Raw genomic sequence first — 18901 nt, 5'->3', positions numbered from 1 at the left:
ATATCAATACCAATAAATAATTGGTCTAGTGTAAGGTCTGCTCAATTCTCAAAAAGACCAAAAAAGATTTGATTTCTCTAATGTATTTCTTGGTAATACACTCACACATTTCAAAATAATTAGTTACTTAGTTTTAAAAAAAAATACTATTGTTATTTCAAGACTTTATTGATAAGTGGGAATACTATTTGCTAATTATATATTTAAGTTCTAAGGAGATTCTTCCATTGAACCTATGACAAATGTTGAAAGAATAGAAATTAATCATATACTCGTCTTTAATGAGTGTCCTAGAATATAATGATATATTTCAAGTTATTCAAACAACTTTGAAATTGACTCAGTCATGTTCATGAATTTTAGAAAAAAATCAGAAATTGTCTAATGACATTTTAGAAATATAAAATGTGTTAATTAGTTTAAATAGTAGAAACATTTCATAAAAATTTAAACAGTGTTATACTAGAGAATCAAATCAACATTATTTACATGTTGAAAAGTAGTACTTTTATGGAGGGCTTGCCGAGAGAAATTGTTTTCAAATTGGGGTTTTGTGGCATCAAATTCAAAACCATAATTGAGTTTACAAAGAAAATTGGTTGTCTAGCCATATGCAGATAACCATCGATATATGATTTTACATCCGACTCTTTTTTACAGCATAGATACTTGTGGTAGGAATTCTTAAACAACACTTGCTAATTACTTGTGCACACACAATTGCTATGAAAATGTTAAATATGCACACATTCTGAAAGTTTAACTTACAGAAATAACTAATCTTGCAATCAAATTTCTTAAAATGACAATACTGCTATTTCTCTTTAGTAGTGAAATCTGGTTCAGATGGCTTCCGAGGCAGCAAGGGTAGTACTTTGCGTGTATGTGGCATTTTATTGCGCTTGCTTCTTCGCAAGGATCGTAACAGATTGGATGAAAACCTTGATGCATATATGACAGCACCAATGCTTGGTGATGACCCATCTGCATTTGCAAAAGCGCGCAGCCTGTCTTCGGCTGCACGTAGTGACCTCTTAGCCTTCTTTTTCAAGTATCGACGCCAAGTTGCTTGTATGAAACATGCTGCCCATGTCCTCCATTGCAGGGAATAGAACCTGAAGAAACAACTTGTTGAATGAGATTATGAATGATGAATCTTACTGTGTAACACTATCCAAAAAATGTAATGATATATTTTTACAGAGAAAAGGAAATGAAATATATATCAAGTCTTGCCTGAAAGTGTGTTGAAGCTGTTTGCTGTTTATAAGGCGCCGAAATTGGGAAGCAACAAGATTCAAGTCTTCAGCCGTGAGAGCAAAGGCTTCAACTTCTGATATAGTCTGCACAGTTCTAGTTGAAATGGGTAGATTTGGTGAAGTGTTGGGATCTAAGGCCCATGTTAGAAGCTCTTCTCCACAGAAATCACCAGCCTTGAGCACAAAGGAGTTGAAAAAACCAGTTCTTCCACCATTTGTTGTCGCAGTAGCAAGAATTCCGCGCATAATGAAGAGCATTTCATCAACTGGATCTCCTTCCCGAATAATGTCACTTTTCTCTGTGTAAAGGACTGGCCTCAGTCTATCACACATTGCATCCAACAACTGTTTATTCATGTTCTCAAACATTGGCACCTAGAGCAATAAGAATGTAACATGTTCACTATATATGTATAAGTATATTAGGAATAAGAAAAAAGAAGAACTAGTTGAGGATATGATTATGGATTACACTCACTTTTTTCAATAAATCTAAGCAAAGATGACGCTTAATGTCCCTTCTCAAATCTTTCGGGAGATTTCGAATTAATGTCTCCTCCTCGACGCCTCTATTTTTTTGCCATTTGTATTGATCATACCGTCTAACTCTTTCCTTCAAGTAGTCAGGTAGCATCCGGTGGGACATCCAGTGTTCTGCATCCCTCCTTTTGATTCTCATCTCTTCAACTCTAACTGTTGTAGATTGTAGATATTTCTGTAACAATATTCAACAAAACCCATGAATTTGTCAAATGAGAAGCTGGTTTCAACTTGGAATGTGCATTAATGTAAGACTCTTATCAAGTTTGTGATCACATTTCATAAAACCATAGTCCTGAATAGTAATTACCTGCATGTTTCCAATAAGTGATGTGAATAAAACCAATACAGAGATGGAAATGAAGATAGCGAAGGTTATCTCCCCAGAATAAGTACTTGTTTGGAGGTTTTGTCCAACAGAACTACAAAAGAGAGCAATAATTGTGACTTTTGGAATGTTTTTAGTCCTGATTTCCTAATAAAGTTTACTTAGTTTTCCTTTTTAAGATGTTACAAACATTAATAAATGAATAAATCCAGAGACATTAAGACAATATAAAAGTTCCTAAGTACATGAAATGTTGATCTTGCATGTTGAATCAGGAAGAAAGATTATTCACCAACCTTACACTTCGCAAACCCCACCAAAAGGAGTAGTAGATCTTATCAGTAAAATCTGTATCTGAGTTTACCAAACCAGGCTTTAGAGCTTCCATAAATATTCCGAAATTGAAAAATGTTGGATCTGTGGTGTCATCGGGATCTTTGTGAGGACAAGAAATAGGTCTATTAAGAAGTGATAAAACAGTTGGGTTGTCTTTTACTCCACAGCTTATGAAGGAATCATGAGAGAATGTAGTGTTCTTCAATTGTCTGTGCCAGCATCGAACCTCTGATTCAACTGAAAACATATACCAGAAAGATCCAACCACCTGCTATGTCGCATGTATTTGGTGATCATAAAACAATAATGTTTCGCTATGTCTATAATACGACAACTACAAGGTTTATAACAAAGTGTATCAGTACTCTATGCTATAAACCTGAAAGTTGTTGCGGAAAGACATACAAGTAATATGGTTCAAAAACTTAGCATGATAACTAGAAACATAGATGAAGGGGTTTGATTCATTGAATAAGTAATAAAATCAGCTTACATGACTTGCTAGTATATAGAGAAAAAGATTAAAAGCAGCTCCAGCCCATGCTGTCTCAGTCAATATGCCACTAGTCCTTGTTACTTCTTTGTATAAAGGATAGATCCTCAGAGATCTTGGTACATACTGAGCTATTATGATATACTTCAACATCATTTTTGCCATATGTGGAGCTGAGTATTGTGGTATTGCAATGGCAGCTAAAATGGCCATCTAAGGAACACATTAAAAATGTTGATATTAGATAATGTCTGATGTGAAAAATAATAATATTATGATGTAGGTGTCTTCATTCTGATAACATGGTACTTCTTCATAAGGAATTATATACTTAGAGGCAATAACCATTAATGGTTGTTTAGACTAATAGAAACTATATGACTAATCATAAAATAAAAAGAGAGAGCAGTGCTTGTTGTATTTGCTCTACGAAAAGAAGTGAATGCATGGGAAATCGTGGGTGGAAAAGCAAAAAAAAAATGTGGGAAGACAGAAAACCACATAACCTCAAAACTATTTCAAGCAGAATAAGAAAAATTATGTGCTAAATAATGTTTTTCCATTAAACAAAAAGAGGGGATACCTGTGGAAGTGGAATAATGGACAGAATATCAATGATGAAATATGAACTTAAGTATTTCTTTGCTATAGCCACAGGATCATCAACCAATTCACCTCTTCCAAATACACGAGAAGAAGGGGCAATAAAGCCGGTTCGAAACTTAAAAATGATGCGAAGAACGTAGAAAATATCAAAGAATGTGCGAAGAACACAAGCAATAATCTTCAGCAGTTTTCCACTCAAATCAAGGCATTTTCTCTGTTCATTTATCACTGGGATGTAAAGGAACAATGGATCCACAGATATGGCCAAGAAACATGTGATTACAAATATTTTGTTCCATTTCTGTAGTAATGACCCTTGTGGATCAAGAACTTTCCTCCTAGAAGCCATGCTTTTGTTAGCTCCATCAGTAACAGGATTTAATTTAACTTCTCCTTTATGAAATTCGTTACTATCAGGGTCATTCTGCTCTGTAGATAAAGATGATTCTGATCTCCAATCCTTAAACCTGTATAGAAATATAAACTAAGTAGGTAGCTTGAAGTACAAGATTCATTTACATGTTAGCATAACAAGTGATTGATACATAGTTACTTATGTTTGGAATCACTATTTGCACCATATGAATCAAATTGGAAAATGAAACAAAGCAGACATTGAAATCTCTATATTGCCTAACAAAAATCATAAGATCAAGTCTCCTAGGCCAAAAGGAAATGAATAACCATGCAGAAACTAAAGGACAGTATATTCTAATGGTTGATTTTACTGATAATTGAAGTGTGAATATATATATATATATATATATATATATATATATAGCTTTACAATCAATATGGAATAAGATGCAAAATGTACAAAAAAATAAAATAAATAAAACATCAGAAATATGTAGCAAATCAAACAAACCTCACAAACTTTTGTCCCTTTTCCATCATGATCAAGCTACTTCAGCATCCAGTGAGAATATTTATGCTGTAGAGGAGAAACAAGTTACTGAAACAAAAGAAGATTCAAGCCTGCAAAATCCAACTTCAAATTACAATTATCCTTTTCTTAAAAAATTCTAAAATATCACACATCTAACAGCAAAACAAAAAGGCTCAAAATATCTCCCCAAGCCTCAAAATTCAGTACATGCTATTAGTCTATTAAAGAACTCTAATATAAGTTAAAGGTAGGAAATATATAATAATAATAATCTGAATCAAGAAGTCATTAACCACTTTAATATTTATTCAAATTATCTAGTCAAACTAAGTCAACTTCCTTACTCTTTAGTGACTCAAGGGTAAGAGTGGAACTACTGATTAGCATAGAATGTGTCAGATTAAGATTGAATGATATGATGAACGAGTAATTAACAGACACAGGCCTATAAAGAAGAAAGTTGAGAGAAAAATATAGGAACCAAAACATTTAACTTGGAAGCTCTCTCATCTTTGAAAGTTGAAGATAATAGAAATACCATAAGCTAAACTCTGAAAGTTCTAAAGAAACAAGGTTTTGTGTTTATTTTCTAAGAAAGTATGAAAGATACATGGAAGGAAAAGGTGACGCCAAACTTAACCGTGTCAAGGTTTCTCGATAAGAATAAAGTCCATTCTCTGTGATACCAAAGGAACACAAAACTCATGAGAGCAAAAATGTTACTTTACATGCAATGTTATAGGAAGCTTGAGAGAGAGGTTTTCTACCCAAAGTAAAAGTAGCCTTAGCTTCAGAGAAATATTTTCATGGTCATGGACGAAGAAAAACAGAAATAGAGAAATGATGCATTAAGAATCAAAGTACCCTGACAAGTAAATCCTTGTTGATGGCAAACAGAAGATATATGTATCTATGTATAAATGTTGGGTTTATGAGTGTAAAGAAGTCTCAGTAATGTATAATTTTGTGGGTCCCTTGTAAGCTTGCCTTAAAGGATAGTTATAAATATCGTATTATATAAATAAGTTCAATAAGTAAATAGTGAAGTGGTGTATATATTAGAAATATAATACTAAAAAATATTGGTTAAAACTATATCATACTGTATCGGTTAAAATTGGTTTTGTAGATGAACTAATTTCATATTTTTCAACAAAAAAATACTATAAATTAATTATATTTGGTTGTGTAATTTTATTAATACCTATATATTTTGACGTCTTACAAATATATATTTACGATCATTCTCGGATAAGATGCAATTACAATAAGAGAGTATAGTATACTGAAATAATTGTCCCTATACAATTTAAGTATTATTTAACAGAAAGCATTAGTAATGTTATGATTGGAAAATCTCATTTTGTTGTACTTGTATGTACCCGTATTCTTTCTAAAGTTGAGCATGTTACTGGCATAGACATTGGACAGCACCATGATTTGTGTTCCATCTACACAAATTAGGTTACCAACACCTCAATGCAAATAAAGGATTTCCCTCCCATTTTTTCCTTACCTCCGGTGTATGAATGAGAAAAACACAACATCTAATTTGTTTTTTGAAGTCAATTAAAATTTGATTGCCTTTTTTGTATCATAAGAATATTGGGATGCTTGAAGAATATTAGCATATTCTCACATTATAGTATCAGAATGAATGACAATACCCAAGACATACAATATATTGAATTAAGTAAGTTCAGTGTTATAATCAGAAATATCTCACATCTTATATATTTTGTGTTCTTAATATTAGATTGACATAACTAATATATGGATTATGTAAACTCTAATTTGTAATTGATTAAAATCTGTAATCAGAATCTCTAACAATATACTTTTTTTGTACTATGAAGATATTCATTCATTTATAGCTAAAGAGTTAATCTCTTTTGGAGTGTGTGATTACTCTCCTAACAAGTATCGTTTTCATGAATTAAGTCATTTACCTTTTAATCATCTTGGAGATCTAACAAAACCTTACACTACTAAACCAACACTTGATAATTTCTAATAATATACTAATAGTCACTCAAAACTCCCTTAGACTCACATATGCACAAATGACTAATGTCGTTAACAAATGGCTAACCAACACTGCACATGTACCAACCAGAAAGAATTAAGAGAAAAAAAGATGAGAGATTCAAATCTATAAACATTATTCAATTCCATTTCCTTCCATTTTGGAGTAAGATAGATTCTATTCTTTATGTATAAGACATTATCCCTTTCTAATCAACCAAAATATCAGTATAGTAGAGCTTGACCGAGCGATTATGAAGTGCAGCAAAGTAAGAAGCAATAGTTAAGTGCTATTTATCTTTCAAGCAATGGCCCATCGGAAAAGTTGAGAAGCACCACTTCCGTTTTGCTAGGTGTTTCCATGCACTACTTTTAACATCAAGCTGACTCATCATCAATCATATTCTTGTCTTGTAGTTTATTTTTATGTGTGGTCTATTTTTCATAAGGGTTACTACTTTTATGGGACAAGATATATTTGCATATCATGCAACGTTAATATGGAATATGAATGGCAAGAAACAAAGAAAAAAAATACTTCTTCATTTCGTAAATATGAGTTATCTTCTCTTCTTTCCAAGGACCGAAATGGTCACTCCTATTTAAGGATGTAATCTTTCCTCTTTTTTTATGTCTTTCCTCTCTTTTTTATGTCTTCAGTTGTATCAAAACAAATATAAGTAATACAATATAGGATGGGGGACTTAAGAAGTATAGTCAAATATATAGAGAAATGATAATCAATCATCAACCATCTATATAATTGTGAGGCATAACCAAAGTAATTTGAAACATATTCTTTTTATTTGAACAATTCTGATAGAATTCTCCATTATCTGAAATGAAGACCAAGACATGTGTAACTTTTTTAAAATGAAACTCTATATTTATTGATTTCTCTCCAAGGTAAGAAGACGTGAGTTTTTTAAACTCAAAATTTAAATTTTTGATTTATTATCCTTAATAACAATATACTAAGTTAAAATGTGGTCAATTGAAAATTTCGAAAATATTATGTTACTTGATGTCAAATTACTTTGGTATTAGGTCGGTAGGGCCCTTAAAAAACATATAAATACTTTTTACAAACATGATTTTTCAAAGAAATCACTAAAGTTGATGAAGGTTGAGGTGTTCAACGTAACAATGGACAAGAAAACGAAAAGACAGAAAAAAGAAAGAAGGAAAAGGAGAGGTCGCTAATCGCTCTGCATTACGCATCCCATTTGAATCCGGGCACGTATTGTTTCTTACATGTGTTAACCACTTAGCTGACTCGTTATATCATTTATTATTCATTTGTATTATTATGATTAAATTAAATATGAATAATAAATTATATAATAATAATAATGTAAAAAACTCTTATGGTATCAATAAATATATTTTTTATCTAAAAAGTAACATATCTTATAAACAAACAAAACAAAGTATGATTTTTCTTTTTTCTTTTTTATAATCCCTTTAATCCAAAGAGACACATAAAGATAGACAGAAAAGCAGCAAAGATCAACATTAGAGCAGGCACAATCGATAATACAATTTTTATTTTTATTTGCACTTATATATCATATTATAATTTATGTTTCCACGTAAATTAAAATTATCTAATATTTTTCCTATCAACATTATTTTTATTATTATTTGCGTCGAATAAAGAAAAATGAGTTGCATCAACATTGCAATGGTTACTCTATCTTCATTCAACTCATTAAATACCAGGAACTCTATGAAAATGATGAATCCATTGTCACTCTGGGTTATATGACATATACAATGGAAGGCAAATGTAACTAGGATGTTCAGATGTACAAGATCTGTCCTTGGACACAAGTCAAAAACAATTAAATGTTAGAATTACCTCTTCTATTCGAAAAAGTATGTTACTTTATGTGTCACTTTCTCTGGTTGGTCAGAAAAATATTTTATTATTAAATTTTAAACTAAAATATATATTTTCCAACCAATCAAAAAAATATCTGTGACACACTAGTTTGGTACACCAAATGTTACTTGCTATAAATGTATCATTGTATTGTCAATAAAACAAATGTGAATGTAAAAGGCATGTTTTGACTTGATAATAAATGGTATTTGTGAATTTGTGAACTACGAGTGATAAAAAAACATGCTTGTTAGTTGTTATGTTTATAGCAAAAGGGATATACCATTAGTATTGGACATTGCAATATGTAAGCCCAACGTGACTACTCAAGTAGTTAAGGACAGTCTCCATTCACAAAGGTCTTAGCCGGTGAGGTAAGGGAGTAGTAAAGATAATATAAACTTACCCCTTATGAAGTGACTTTCAAAGATTTGAACCACTAATCTCAAAATTATAAGGTCCTTACTATTTGCATAGAGACTAGCCTCTTAAGTGAATATTAATTCTTTATAAGATAACATTCCAAGAATTCCACAAAGAAAATAGAGCTTAGTGACTCAGTCCCAGAAAATTAACCCACACACCATGCTTTTATTTGATGAAGTTTTAAAGTTATAATTACTAACGTGTCAACCTGTACTCCGTGTCAGCTAATCTATATTCTTATTTTTTATATAAAATGTATCATTTTTATGTTATATAATTTAAGAAAGAAAAAATTTAAATATAAGAAATGTAATATATAAACTCAATAGAGAGTAAAAATTTAAGAATATAACTTGTGGTAATTGATATGATATACATAAAATTTATCAAATTCTCAATTTGTACATCTAATTAGAGAGTTGTTGAATGTTTTTTTGTGTTATTGTGTATTCTTCTTGGGTTGAGAAATAGAGAAGATAGAACTAAGAGAATATGTGGAAGATTAATGATATATTAATATAAAAAGTGAAAGCAATGAAATGAATATATGAAAGTGTATAGTAGTTATTAATGAGAAAGATTACAAAAGGATAAGTTTAGAATATAAAAATTATGTCATGATAGTAGATTAATAGTAAGTATTTTGGCTTTATTAATAGTATAGATATAAATTAATAGTATAGATATTAAATTAGAAATATGAAAGGCAAATTAGGGAAACATAAATTACTCAATGGGTAGTTATTTTATGTTTTCCCTTTATATATTAGTGTAGATTAATAGTATAGATATAGATTAATAATATAAATATGAAATTAGAAATATGAAAGAGCAAATTAGAGAAACATAAATTACTCAGAATACTTATTTTACGTTTTCCCTTTTTATATATATATATATATAGATGTCTCCCTGCTATAACATGTCATTGAGCATCATTACAAGTCGAAGAAATATAATGTTGCTTTATTATGTGAACCTATGCAGTAGAAATCACATAAACCTTGGCATTGAAAAGGGTCCAAGCAATATATATCCCAAATGCATCAAATCAATTACATCCTCATAACATATCTCTTAAAAAAAACTAAAGATTACAACTATTGGCAACAATGGACATATTCTATCTTCATGCAAATGATATAGAACAGGTTGCCTACACTTAAGGTAACAGTAAGCATGTATGCCATGTAAACTAGGTGACATTTTATTAATCTTAATTTTCCTAACCTAACAATTCTAGTGTGAAACTCATAACTTGCCTTATCTTCACTTAAGATTTCTCATCATCTGATTGGGAGCATGGGGGCTCTGAATTAACAAAGAAGTCATCCACTGAAATAAAAACAGAGCTATCTTTGTTAAATCAGGCTTTGTAGCAGTGTATAATATTGATTATTTTATAGATTCATTAGATTGTAGATGTAAATGTTGGGTTACTACAATTTCATCAATAATATTAATATTTAGGACCTGTGAAAAAAATAATAATTTCTTCGCTTGTAGGGGTAAAGTTGTGTGTAATTTCATCATTAATATTAATATCTAGGTGGGAGCCTCGCACTTGTAGGTACTTACAGTACAAAGTGGTCATTGCAAGGACATAAATATGTGTGTGTAATTTCATATCCTGAAACCAAAAACATTACCTATATCATGTTGATCTGGAGATTCAAGTAAAATGTCTGAATCAGATGGCAAAAATGGTGAACCAGGATAATTTCCCAAAGCTCCTAGATCTGCAAGGAATTCAATAGTAAACTAAAAATACTTAACAGTCCTGCCAAAATAATTGATGTTTTATGATACTTAATGGGTCATGTGTCATAGTATTCATTTGAGTTCTTGAAACTTATTACTTCTTCCAGTTTCACGTTTTTCTTTTCAAAATGTGCAGATTACTTTGGGTGTATCAAGGATATAACAGAACTTTAACTACATGTTTAAAAGCGGATCAAAGTCATGTAAGACATTACCTCCCAAGTTTGGCAAATCTGCTGCTAGATCAGACAGGCTGAAATTCCACGGAATTTGATCTAGCGATCTGGAAATGCCGTTGCCGCCATCCGGTGCAAGCTGTAGTCCTACTGAACTTACCACATCAGATGCAAATGCTGCATCAAGAGCTGATACGTCTGCTCCCATTCCTGGTATTTCTGATGCAGTGAAGGGGAAATGGCCACTGTGTGCTACTGATGTCGGACTCACTGGCATATCTGACATGGATGACATTCCACTATTGGGTGGAATCATAGGAGCCATATCAGGAGCACTGTGGTCCATCACCATACTTCAACAATGACAAAAGAAGCTGCATTAGTGGATTCTATCAAGCAAATTACTGAAGAGAGAAAAGCATGTTTGGATTAGCTTATCATGTATTCAAAACAAGTTATAATCAAAAGTTTATTGAGAGAGATTTTGATCAAAGCTATTATTAAGCGATTATTTCACCGAAAATAATCCACTCCAAGCATATCTGAAGAAGGTCCTCTACATTCTAACAATTTAACTAACATTCAAGTTCATGACAGTCACAACAATCTGGGCATTAAATTAGTGAAATGGATAAACACATGAAGGGGCATAATTGTTTGCGCGAAATGTTATATCTTTTTTCTGGATATTTTGCGGCAAATCACAACATAAAGATCAAAATACCTACCAACATGACCATGAATCATTTTAACAAAATGTTAGAAACACATAATGAGTCGAACTACCAAACAGTTCACTGATGAAATCATATGAATAGCATAAAGAAAATATGTATAGTTAGACAAGTTCTCACTCATTCCCAGAATTCATCCGAATGGGATGAAAATTGCTAGGTGCAGGGACTCCATTAACCATGTGACCCATTGATATACCACAACCCATGGAGTCAATATGAGGCTGACCTGCTGCTGGCATGGGTTGCTGCTGTAACACTGGGTATCCCATAGGTAGGTTGTTGACTGCACCGCAAACAAATGGTGTTAAAGAATAATGGGGAAAGAGAAAAGGACATGCAAAGTGAACTTATGCACCTAAAATGTAAGCCATCTTCTAAGACTAAAAGCAAATGGCTTTCAGCAATTAAGAGAAAAAGTGCATGCAAAAGACTCAACATACTAGCAGCAGCAGGCAACCGCCAAAAAAATTACAAGCATTATTATGGAAATATAAATCCCCAAGAATCTGTCAAAATCAACACTCAATCAAGGAATTGAGGAACAAGAATCTGTGGCAAAACAATACCACAGAACATTATAACTAATACTGAGGTTTCCAACTCAATTCTACAACAACAGCCCAACCTTAACCCTGCTGGGTAGGGTTAGCTCCAACTCTTATATTTCTGAGTAAATAAAATTTCCAGCTGCATAATCATAAGAGAAATGTTGTAAAAGGATTAATGATTGGCCATACTGAACTTTAACTACTATTAAACGTGAGGGAGATTCGATTGGTGATCAATATGATATACCCTGCATTTAGCTTAATAAACACTAGTTGGGCTGTTCAATATAGGTCACTGATATTAGAAGTCATTCAAGTCTCTATTGTTTTAAAGAAGTCTTAAGAACCTTGAGTCCTCTTGTTATTTTATCTTTCTCTTAAAAGGGTAGAGCATATCAATTAAGACACTTTCCCTGAGCCATGGCCTGATCCTTGTTGTCTAGGAGCCTACGATGTGAACATACAGTGACAATGATAATCATAGATTGAGAATAACTTCTGCATACTTGCATACCATAACAAATGAAATCCAAGAGCCAACCCTCAAGTCTCAACTCACAATTTACTTTGTTTACACCCATACAACAAATTACTCACAGTTTACTTATTTAAAAAGGTTGAGATAATTCGAGTTTACACACAGAGGGCAATAGTTTACCAGGCATTGGATGGATTCCATTCTGTATAGGAGCCAATTGAACCTTAGTGGGCACGGGATACTTCATCAAATGATATTGATGCTCAAGCAAATGATTGAACAAAAGTATTTGTTTTTTCAATTTTAGCCTGATATAGTAGGCCCTGAAGAAATCATCATTCTCTTCTTCCAGCTTCTGCCATACTAAATCAACAAAAAGCATCACATGAGGATACCCACTTTAAAAAATATGTATATATAAAATGCAGGTAATGCAGTTTTTTAATAGCAATATGCCTCAATTTATCAAATTATTTTGATTTTTATATAATCAACTCAGGGTCAGATAATCACTTTATTTAAATAGAACATGAATATAATTCATAAGCGTACAAAATATTTCTACGAATAAAGTATACAATAGACTACTATTATTAGAGTGCAAGTGCAATATATAAATGGGATAACAAATGCCTCAAGATACATACCCAGAGTTGCAAATCCAGGATCTATCTTTGCCCGAGTCAGTAGTGTTTTAACCACTTCGTCTTTGTTCATATATAATTGTAGGCACCTTTCGATTAAATTCTGGACCTACACAAGTTGTTTGAATATTTAATAAAAAACAGATAAAGTAGTTCAGATTAGCTTCTGCATATTACACCCTGTGAAAACTCAATCCACAAGATACATAACAAAGCAAGGAAAATCAGAAAAGTACAGGAAACTGGTCAAACTTTAAGCACACAATAGATATTCTTACAAGTTCAATATCCTGCCGTGAAACCTTTTTGCTATCGTTGCTTGAGGCAGATGCAGAACCTGAGTCTGCCACAGGAGCATCAGTTGTGTGATTGTTTGGTTGTTCAGATTTGGGCTCATTAGAAGCTTGAGTTGATGACTGTAATTCTTCTGTGTTCTGAAAATGCATAAAGGGTTTTTTTAGTTTAGTTATAACATACACAATCAGCATTAAGTATTGTGAGGCAGATGTAGAAGACCAGGGAGATTGCATCACATTAAGAGTAGAAATAATCTTTAATATAGTATAAGCAAAATCGAAGCTCGCTAATCTTTTAGAGCATTATATATGTCCAATAGTAGCTTTCTTAACAAAGTCTTTCATTAAATTAGACAAATTGAACTAGCACAGAAATGGTGAATTTTGCCTCACATTAACCTCCATCAAAGTCTCGCTAAGAGAATTACATCACCACTTTTAATACAAAAGTAGACCTTCAGGCCAAACTTATCTCTTTTGCTTCCAACTTGGTGACAATTGGATTAAGATTTCAGAGTGCTTCCATAACCAAAATTATTCGTTACTCATTGCTGGCCATGCCAGTTTCAGATAACAAACCTCTATTTCTTCAAAACACTAACCATCATCTACAAGTATTACTGTCAGATTCACTATGCTTACTAAGCACTCTCTTTCTTTCTCATCATCACATCAATCCCATGTTGATCCACAAGTACACATCACATCATGGCTGTCCCCCAAACAACAAAAATAACAACTTATACATGCAAAAGAAAATCATTCTACCTCCATTCTAATCACATGATGGCCACTCATAACTAAAAATACCATTATACATGACGAAAGTCACATATAAACTCTACTAACAATGGGTGGAAAACATAAGAACATGCACTTAGCAGTTAATTGTAGAACTACTACTAATAAATTTATTTTAAACATGAAGTTGTTAATTGGAAACTTCACAACTCTTCAATTTTACAGATAGGTGAACAAACATAACAGATCCAAGTTATGTCTTCATTTTTTATGGTAGAACTTCATTTATCCAAGAAAAATATATGCTTTATTAGTTGAAATAAGGAGTGTCCTAAAGGTAAATTTGTCCTCTTGCCAGACATGCATACAATAAGTTGTTGGTCATAATCATTTTTAAAGGGGACAACATGTGCATTCATATGATTAATATTGTCAACTAATATGATTATACCCACATGTGACATACAGTAGATCCAGAAAATCAACGAGACATGAAAACTATTTTGGATTCTGCAAACTAAGTACCAAAAGAAAAAAAGAAAAATGGTGCAAGAACCTGCAAGTTCTTCATTTCAGCTGAAAAAAACTGACCGCATGTCTTTCGAGAACTTAAATAGTAACTAACTGCCTTTGCACTCAAGATAGTTTTGCATACCCTCAAATTGAATTAGCTTTCATCTGAAATAAGAAGAATAATGACAGAATTGTAAACCATACAGCTTCAATAAGTATATCGTTGTTAGAGTCAACAAAACCATCTATCAAGAAATTCAAATCCATCTCAAAAAAACACTGAAACAACAGTACAAAATAGTAGCATCCTCTAATTAAGAGAGATAGTCACATGGTAAACAAAAATGTGGTAGCATATGTTGTTACAGAAAAGGGAAAAAAACCAAAAAAGCAAAAGGTCCATTTATTATATATCCGAAAGTTTAACAGAAAGGAAATAAGACAATTACATTTGCATTTATTACTAAAGTTAAGTAGACATATGCTGAATAGCATAGTAAGTTTGAGGTGCAAAAAAAACATCATATCTTCATTTTTGTTTGTGAACTTAGCAAGTCCAACATTCATTTTGAAAGAATAATCATATGCTCTACCATGGTTCATTGGTTCTGAGTTCTGACATGGTCTAAAATTTTCTTCAACATGGAAAAAAAGTTGGTTCTGATTCTCACACAATAATAAGCAGTTGGAATCAAAATCTCAATTTTAGCAACCATGAAAGAGGAAAAACTGCAAGCTCCAGCAATAGAAAGGTGGCAATGGATGAAACAATGTCTTTAACCAATGAATTCAAATGGTAGAACATAAAAAAAAACTTTCTTTTTGAAACTCAAATAAAAAATGGGAAGTGAATAAACAATTCCTTAATAAAGCAGATCTCAATTGTTAAGAAGGAGCTGAGAAGTGAAGTTATTGAGCAAATAGTAACACTAAAATGGAGCAAACTTTTTGAACTAGAAAACAATATACAACTCCAATGCTTCGACCCAAAATCCATAAGTCCATAAGTAGAAGAATAAAAAAAGGAAATGAAGATCTACCAAATATATTACCTCACACCAAGTTCCTGAATCTAAAAGAGAAAAAATGATTATATCGACGAATTAAGAAAACCCCAACAACTAGTTGAAGTAAATTAGCTTGGAGATAGAGACATCAACAGAGAGAAAGAGGAAAGAATGAAAATTTGAGAAAAAAACTGATGAAAAATGAAGTTTGTAAATTGAAGTGTGAAGTTGAAAGAAAAGAAATTGTTCATGGAAGTGAATGAATGAGGTTTAAGGAAATACATTTTGAAATAAATGGAAAATGAAGGATACTGTATGGAATTAAAATTAAAAAGAGAGAGGGTGAAGAATATGAAAGGAAATTATTAAAAGATATCTTAACCAGTTGGGACACTGACTCTTCTCCTAGTCATGTTGATTTGTACTTTTCTTCTAAAAAAAATCGAAAAATATTATTTGATGAAATGAAATATGTTTACCACAAGAAATTGAGAAATTTGTAAGAGCAAATATGCAAACAACATTTTTATTTGGTAGCATATATTATTTTGTAATTTATTACAATTTTTTATAAAATAAAAATAGTTTCTCCTTTTCTTTTTCACATTCCCTTCCTATTAGTTAAGAACATCAAAAAAAATAAGAAAAAAGTCAGAAAATAAGAATGATACAGTGAAGAATAAAGTAAGAATGTTCTTATTTCATTAAAAATAATGTTACAAACAACTATTTGATTACTCTAATAACTTATTTTTCGGCTTAATTTATATGGTGGTTGTTTAGGAGTTGGATTTTATAGTTGTGTGTTTCCGGTGGCCGCCAATTATGGATGTCTATAGATTCTCTTGTTTAGGTAGGTTTACTAGTTTAAGACATAATTATCATAAGAATTGTTGAGTATGGCTCCTCTCCATTATTGGAGAGGGTAGTGTATACCTGAGATTGTAACACATGGCAGAAATAATGTTTTAATGATCTAGATTTTTGTTTTTTTCTAAATTAAATATTTTTAGAAAAGTAACCTCTCTCACATTCCCACTATTGGAGAGTTCAGTACTGGAGATGAATCTATTTCAAAATTGTTGCACAACTTTCAAGTTTTTAATGAATAGTTAGTATGGGTTGGGATCCTCTCCGGTACTGGAGAGTCCTAATGTGAGGCCCATATTTGTTTTATCATTTATAATGAGTTTTTGCTTAAAAATATTTTAAAATCTGAACCATCAATTTTTTTTAAAGTTCACGTGTCACAATCTTATGTGGTACTAGAGAGGATCTATTTTGGTCATCCACATCTCTTTGTTTCTTATAAACAAAAATGACTTCTGGTAGGGGATGTCCGGAAGTATTGGAATGTGATAATCTGGCTCATTTTGGTCATCCGCCGTATTGTAGGTCTGATCTTGACCGTACTTTTAGTGGTGCAGGCTGAATTTGTAGGCGGCATAGTAGTGCCCAGTTGGGGATGTATTAAATATAATGTCAGAGACAAACATGATGCTTATTGGGGAGTGACACAAGCCTCCAAGTTGTGCTTGCTCAACCTATGATTGGTCGGGGAGGATCCTATCCCAAGCGGGCGAGATAACCAGTTGACCGGGATGAAACAATTGCTCTTAGTCTATCAGCATACTCAGTAGCCGAGCACGCTGGTAGACTCTAGTTATCTGAATGACCTAGACGGTACAGATAAGCCGGATGAAACAATACTCATAAATATTACTTAGCCACTCCAATGAAGCAATATAGGAAGTAAACTATTATATACATCTCAACATATTTTTCCCCTCTTTAACCATCCAATTCATAAGAGTTGCATCATGCATGGAGAGGTGGAAACTTGCACGAAATTTATAAGGGCCTCATTTCCACTGACTTAATTATTTTTAAAGAGTTGTTTTGTTTTAGTGGAAAAGTGCATGCATTAAAAGGAGAGAATAAGATTGCCTATATATATACTTGCACCGTGCAGGGAAGAATTAAATAAAACAACTTCTTTGAATGAAAATGTAAAAATATTTTTAAATTAAATACTATTATATCCATATATCATATTCTTTTTATATGTGAATAATTATTAGACACTTAAATAGAAGGAAAAGATGAATGTAATTGTCAATCTTTGAAAGTTATTAGAAAATATTATTATTATAAGTGTGATATTGCTTTCATCGATTTCAAATTTATGGTGATTTTGGGGATGGGCAAATTTTTGTTTTGAATTAACCTAAAAAGGCTGCCAATAAATTTACACTAAATGAGACTTTCTAATTTACAATTTAGATTTTAAATACCAACTGTAAAATCAAATGATATTTTAAATATAGCATTGAAAGTAGTGTTGTGAGAACCGGACCGTACAAGACGGTTCAACCGGTTTGACCGTTGATCGAACTAAAAACGGCTTTAGTTTACCGTCTTAATCGAATGAGAGTTGGACCGCTTTAAATCGGGAAAATTACAGTTCGACCATGTTAAACCTATTTAAACCCGATTAACCCGGGAGGTAAACCAGACGGTTCACTTGAAAATTAAAAAAAAAATATTACTCTAATATTTTGTTTTACTCCAGTAAAAAAATGAAGAAATGTTACTTCAATATAGTTATACATGATTATTAATTGTATAAAAGTTTACATTTATATATAATTATATATTTATAGGTAAAAATTATTAATTATATATGAAATCACTCTGTCAGACCAAACGGTTTAACAATTTAAACCAATTAAACATAATACGAGACCTAGATGGTTTGACATCGGCTACGGTTTCACAACATTAATTGAAAGTGAATGTGATTTTGATTATAGTTGTCATACTTGTTTTTCCAAATTTATGGCGTTTTCAAAAGTAAATGAGAATTTTAATTTGAGATTTTGTTTTTTTTTAAATCAACATTAAAAGTAATTAATTTATGATTTCAATTTTTTTGAGCAAAATTTTACATTGTATGATTTCTTTTTATGTATTGTTACAAATATTGAGTTGCTTTTATAACAATATAATGTTGAATGAAATTCATTTCGTATAAGTCGGGTGAAAGTGAAAGACATATTAATTACTTATTAATTTATATTCTTTTAAATTTAGCAAAGATTTTTTACTGCCACAACAAGCAGTGGCGGATCTTACTTTAAAATTTATGAGGAACAATAATATTTAATTATAATCTATAATTAAAATTATTTGATTAACAATAAAACATAGATA

At 31.7% G+C, this 18901-nt stretch overlaps 2 protein-coding genes across 7 annotated transcripts; both read right to left on the bottom strand.

Annotated features, from left to right (window-relative positions):
* On the bottom strand, positions 529 to 5409 carry LOC109357286 (cyclic nucleotide-gated ion channel 1-like). 4 transcript variants are annotated; one of them, XM_019601137.1, is made up of 9 exons: positions 5175 to 5409; positions 4431 to 4540; positions 3540 to 4029; positions 2957 to 3169; positions 2424 to 2731; positions 2110 to 2221; positions 1738 to 1974; positions 1237 to 1634; positions 529 to 1115 (listed from the first exon to the last, which is right to left on the bottom strand). In XM_019601137.1, exons 2-9 carry the CDS (start codon positions 4457 to 4459, stop codon positions 815 to 817), a joined length of 2088 nt encoding a protein of 695 aa, XP_019456682.1. In that variant the 5' UTR covers positions 4460 to 4540; positions 5175 to 5409; the 3' UTR covers positions 529 to 814. The 4 variants fall into 4 exon arrangements, with proteins under 4 accessions (XP_019456682.1, XP_019456681.1, XP_019456684.1 ...); XM_019601136.1 differs by having other exon boundaries at positions 5180 to 5409; XM_019601139.1 differs by having other exon boundaries at positions 4431 to 4517; positions 5180 to 5409.
* LOC109357339 lies at positions 9781 to 15944 on the bottom strand. 3 transcript variants are annotated; one of them, XR_002108852.1, is made up of 10 exons: positions 15734 to 15944; positions 14725 to 14846; positions 13410 to 13565; positions 13135 to 13240; positions 12668 to 12850; positions 11579 to 11744; positions 10764 to 11077; positions 10437 to 10526; positions 9975 to 10122; positions 9781 to 9943 (listed from the first exon to the last, which is right to left on the bottom strand). XR_002108852.1 is itself a non-coding variant. In XM_019601244.1 (9 exons), exons 2-9 carry the CDS (start codon positions 14737 to 14739, stop codon positions 10061 to 10063), a joined length of 1092 nt encoding a protein of 363 aa, XP_019456789.1. In that variant the 5' UTR covers positions 14740 to 14846; positions 15734 to 15944; the 3' UTR covers positions 9781 to 10060. The 3 variants fall into 3 exon arrangements, 2 of the variants coding, with proteins under 2 accessions (XP_019456789.1, XP_019456790.1); XM_019601244.1 differs by having other exon boundaries at positions 9781 to 10122; XM_019601245.1 differs by lacking the exon at positions 15734 to 15944 and adding an exon at positions 15275 to 15719 and having other exon boundaries at positions 9781 to 10122.

This window comes from Lupinus angustifolius, chromosome LG09 (assembly GCF_001865875.1).
Source record: "Lupinus angustifolius cultivar Tanjil chromosome LG09, LupAngTanjil_v1.0, whole genome shotgun sequence".
Taxonomy (NCBI): Eukaryota; Viridiplantae; Streptophyta; class Magnoliopsida; order Fabales; family Fabaceae; genus Lupinus; species Lupinus angustifolius.
Note: the sequence above shows the minus strand (reverse complement) of the source record. Positions and strands in the feature narration are given on the sequence as shown.